Raw genomic sequence first — 5,334 nt, forward strand, 5'->3', positions numbered from 1 at the left:
TTTTTTTTTTTTTTTTTTAGTGACTCTATCACTGTTTGTATTGTTACCAGTGAACCATTAAAGTTAGGTGTTTTCCAAGTGTGCTTAGGTGTGTTTGTGCATAAGAATAACAGAGATGTTCAAGTGCTATAAAAATATAATTGTATTAGTTTTTGCTTATTGAAAGGAAATACATAAGTAATGCACAAAAATAAATATAGTACAACTTAACAGATCATTTCATATCTAAAGGCTTAAAAGTCACATACTGGGAGGTATTTAGGGTATGGACCATTTAGCTGTAGGTGAACATGATTCAGAGAGTGCACCAAAATATTAATCATAAAATATTGCTTAAAGCAACAAAGTGTCCTTTGTATAATATGATAAAGAATTCAATTTTACATTGACATGAACCAGACTACACTAGAATCTAGCAGCCGGTTCACAGCTGTGAACTCGTATGCCATGTCCCTCTCCCTCTCAATAATTAATGTGTTATAGCATTAAATAAAAAATAAAGAGACCACTGTAAGCAATACTTTCATGCTATCAATGGCAATATTAAATGTCTGCAAGACAAATATGTGGTTTTGCATAAAACGACATAGCTGCAGAAACACATTTGAGTGAACATGTCAAGAATATACATAAAATTCCCTTCATTTTCATAACACTCAACTGAGTCTACAGCCTAATGCGCTCCTTTTTCATTCCCTACAAACACAACAGCTTCCAAACTTACTCAATTTATAGTTGTAAAATAATGAGTTAAAAATATAAGGTGGAAAATTGGAAGAGAATTCTTCCAGGAAATGTTTTTGCTACATATTTTAACTGTAAAAGATCCATTGCATATTTATTTTAGAGTCACACATATGCTTCAAGTTTTAACACAGAGCCTATTTTCTTTAAACAATATGAAGCAGCCAAAAGTACTGAAGTCCAATAGTGACCTCGTGTTTGCCCACCACACCCAGAATTCCTCAAGCCTTTTTATTACCCACAATTTCTCAGACTTCCTGAACAACTGTATGGATATGATAACACCCAAATATTTTCTCTTTCGGTTTCTCATTGTAAAAGCAAATTCTTGGACAACTAGCACTAAAAAAAGTGCTTAAAACAAAAAGAAGAAAAGAATTACGAAAGTAAGCAAGTGCAAACATGAGTGCCAGACATAATCATTAATAAGCGGACGCAATCTCTCAAATTAGGCTACACTAATGCGAGGAAGTTGCAGTTTTCCAGTAAACGAATAGTATGTTTAGTGTGCCCCTAATTACATCACATATTGTATGGGACTGTCTACAGTCCGCAGTGTCAAACCAGTTAAATTACATTAAGCCATTTAGTGCACAAATCAGAGCAACTTAAGGTGCATGTCTGCGAGTGTGTAAATTATTTTATACAACAATCTGATAAACAAGTTTAAGCCTTTTTGCTCCACAAATGAAAACTAAGTTTGAAACAACGTTCCAAACGAAGCCACTGCGAAATTGTTGCGTGTCCCCGAGCAAGACAGAGTATTTGCGTTTCATTCTTCAATAAACAACGTTTTTGAATATTCTGAATCAGCATTTTTAAATGAATCAGTTGCGTAATTCAGTGACTCACAAAGACAGTCATTGTTCTGTTTCTGAAAGAATTTGCATTTTTTAACAAATTGGTTGAATGACTGATTCAACGGCTCACTCATGAAAACAGTCACTTGTTGCCATCTACTGGCATATTATATTATGTAACAATATCGGTGAATGTCTTAAAGGGGTGGTTCACTGGGTTTTTTCTAGGCTTGATTGTGTTTATGGGGTGCAGTCTAACATGTGTTAATGCTTCGTTTTAAAAAAACGCATTATTTTTCACATAATTTACCTTTATTCCATGCTTTTGAACATTGATTTTGAATCCTTTTTGTGGAAACTTGTGAATCCATTAGAATCGTTAGAAGACAGAATCGCAATTCATATATGAATAGATTTTTACGTGCACCTCTAGTTTTCTCTTCCTCTTCTCTAAAGCAGTGCAGCATGGCCCCGCCCCCTTTGCGGTCTTTTCCCGAGGGTGGGGTTTATCTGGTTTTGTGATGTCACAAACCCGGGAAGTAACTTGTTGTAGTCCCTACCAGCCGTTTTTGTAGGCATTAAACTGACAGAATTTTAAAAGACGATATCTCCGTTTGCATTGAACTTTCAGCTTCGTAACTTTGCAGATATTGTTTATGCTCAAACAGCAACATTACACACTAACTAACGTTAAAAAAGTGAAATCGCAATGAACCACCCCTTTAAAAAGCATATTATTTTGACCTAGAAATAGTGCAACATCTGACATATTGTGTCTTCATTTTACTTCACGAGCTTTTGTTTGTCAAAACAATTCTAAATCCTAAAACTGTCAGAGTATTTCCAGTTTCTAAAGATGAAAGTGTAAATTTTCATTGTAGTCTCAGACTTTGGACCGGACTGTATACTTTCAACAGCCACTCAACAAATGGCAAGCATATAATTGCGAGTTGTCTGCTAGGAAGGATGCTTTCTTTTACTTCCCTATAAACTTAATTTGATAAGACCAACCACTGGCGCCTGGCAACTTGTGACTGATGGTTTTAATCAGCTTACAGTTCATCAGAAAAGCTTGAAGATGGAAGCACTGACTTTAATATAACTACCTTGACCTTAAAGTGAGCGCAGATAGAAGACACTAGTGACAAATGTGGCCATTAACCAGTCCTGGGCTCTCAGCTTGAAAGCACCATTAGAAGCAGACCTTAAGTTGTCATAAAAGAGGTTGTATTCTCTCACAGTTTTGGTGTAATCGAGTTCGTGGGATGTACATTTGTAATTGCCGTACATGTCATGCGTCATGGCTGGGATGAGGAGGAGACATTCTGATTGGGTCTGCTGGCATGGGATGCGGTTTTGCTTATGTTCCCATTTGTAAGTGGCATGATTGGAATCAACAGGACAAGATAGGTAGAAGGGAATGCCAGTGTGCACAGAGTGTTGAATCCTTAATGGAGCTGTCAATGGTTGTTTTACTTCTCTTGTGAATCTTTCTCCTTAAAAGACATTCGTTAAAGATACATGAGACAGTTCTGTCTTTTGTCTTAAAAATCAAGCAAAAAAATGATACGCAAAACAATGACTGATCTTATACCTGATTTTTGGTGACATACTTTAGTGAGTCCATCAGCAATGTTTTGTATTCCTCCTCTGAAACACAACCCAAACAAAAAAAATCTAATAAAAAAATGCTAGGGTGTACAATACCCAAAAAGACAGCATTTTAAAGCCACAATATGTAAAAAAATAATATAATATTTCTAAACTAAAACACATAAAACACAACCTAGTTTGTGATGTGCAGCCTTGTTCAGTCCAAGCGCAGTATGGATCACGGGAAAGGACACATTCCTCACAGGAAGCATTGTAGTCTTCACATCTCTGCAGGTCTAACATGGAAATCTGTCCAGGATATCCGACAAACAGCTTCCTCTGCAGACAAAATCAACAGTGTTTGAATGTGCTTTCTGAAATGTCAAAGTGTTCAATGATTCAGAAGGCTGCTTGTTTACCTTCTCAGAGTCGAGTTTCATCGAATGTACGGGTGCTGAACCATTACACAGATGCGTTTCAGAGATGATGAATGCTTTGGAGCCATCCTCCAGTATCTTAAGGATCACTCCATTGTCTAAGAAGAACCAAGACATCAAATGGCTGAGTAAGACTAAGGCGTCTGAAAGAGCTAATGAGAGCATTTGCAGTACAATACTAAGTGCAAATAATGGAAAACATTAACTCATATGGTGTATGATAGGCACTTTAGACTGTTTCCATCAAACAGGTTTGATATTTTGAGCCAATCAGTAAGTGTATGATGCCTAGCGTTTAGAAATTGGTTCAGAATTTGAAAGTCATGTAGTGTATTCCAGTCTATAGTAACATAAAGCCTATAGTATATCTCACTCTAAAGTGATCATATCATTAGAAAACAAATTCACCTTGATCTTTTTAAATAAAATTACTCATTATTCTCTGAAAGTATGATGTTTCAGTTCGTTTCAGAACTTAAAACTTCCTCCAGAGTCCAAAAAGACTGGTTTCTGGTTGTGTGTAGCACCTACTGCTCTGCATATCCTTCTGACGGATCATATTGTTATAAAAGTTTATAAACGTTTCAGCATATGTTGCTGAAACAGCAGCAATTCAGTAGCTTGTAGTTGAATTTTAAGGGTCAGAAAAAAATTGGGAAAATGGTTAAATTAAATAAAAAAATATATAGTTTTTTAATGCAAAACTAATGTTTTGAAAACTAATGTAACTAATGTTATAAGCAGACTAAAGTGAGAAAACAAAACAGAACAAAAGCCGGTAACAAGGGAAGGGTTTCTTTTATCAGTAGTATTGTTATTGTCTCTGGTATGAAGGAAGTCATCAAACATCAATATGTAGACATTTGAACCAATACATCACATGCAAGTATACCTGTTGCAAGCAGCAGCACATTGTGCATGCTGTCATCTGAAGCTTGGACTCGGTCAATGGCTATCTTGGTGAAGTTCTTATTACTTGTGAAGAAAGGCGTTTCTTTTTGAATGGGTTGGATCCAGTCCTTCATCTCTGGATGGTCTTTAATGATTTGAAGGGTAGAAATTGGAATGGAATTGCTTTGTTTGACACACTGGAAAAGAGGGAGATATATCGGTTATAATATCATTTCAGTCAGTATTGTTTGAGGTCACAAGTTACAACACAACACAAGTGAGATTACAACCATCCCACTGTTATCAAGGCCATGGAAAAATAACTGCTCATTTCCTCAACTATAAGAGGAGATTTAAAATAGCTATTGTGAGGAAACAATAGCCTTGTGTAACGGAAGAGGTCTGACGCATCAGGTTAGTATTTATAAACAGTTTTATTTGGTCACAGAGAGTACGGGTGTAGGGTCCAGATGATGTGATGGTGAGTGAATAGTTCGTAGACCAGTTCAAAGGATATGATGAGTGGAGTAATCAGAGTCTTTGGTTTTACAGGAGCTGGAATGCAGGCAGGAGGAGCACACACCTCAGCGATCCGGGAACTAGGAGGAACAGGAGACACTTGGAGATGAGAAGATACTAGGAGGAACACAGGAGGTAAGTAATGCAAGAAGTATTCAAATGGAAGTAGTAGCAAAGTCATTGAGTCCTCTACGTGTATACGAGACCGGACAGTGAGGGTGTCTGAGGTGTGTGCTTTTATGCAGGCTGGTTGATGAGGTGCTAGATTGGTGACAGGTGCAGGTGCTCAGAATTCAGGTGAGAGGGATCGTTGTGATTGGGTGGTGGTGGAGCCTGGCCGATCTGTTACA

The 5,334-nt window shown here is 37.0% G+C and overlaps 1 protein-coding gene across 1 annotated transcript in view; it reads right to left on the bottom strand.

The window, feature by feature from the left end:
- Nucleotides 1–2,266: 2,266 nt before the first annotated feature.
- Nucleotides 2,267–5,334, bottom strand: part of LOC107659490 (semaphorin-7A-like) — an 18,999-nt gene continuing 15,931 nt past the window's right edge. Inside the window, exons 10-14 of the mRNA XM_016448448.1 lie at nt 4,467–4,662; nt 3,557–3,672; nt 3,331–3,476; nt 3,139–3,194; nt 2,267–3,040 (exon numbers count right to left, since the gene is read on the bottom strand). Of these exons, the coding sequence (XP_016303934.1) occupies nt 2,658–3,040; nt 3,139–3,194; nt 3,331–3,476; nt 3,557–3,672; nt 4,467–4,662 (897 nt within the window). The 3' untranslated portion in view covers nt 2,267–2,657. The remainder of the gene's footprint in view (nt 3,041–3,138; nt 3,195–3,330; nt 3,477–3,556; nt 3,673–4,466; nt 4,663–5,334) is intronic.

This window comes from Sinocyclocheilus anshuiensis, unplaced genomic scaffold (assembly GCF_001515605.1).
Source record: "Sinocyclocheilus anshuiensis isolate Anshui unplaced genomic scaffold, SAMN03320099.WGS_v1.1 scaffold387, whole genome shotgun sequence".
NCBI classification, from domain to species: domain Eukaryota; kingdom Metazoa; phylum Chordata; class Actinopteri; order Cypriniformes; family Cyprinidae; genus Sinocyclocheilus; species Sinocyclocheilus anshuiensis.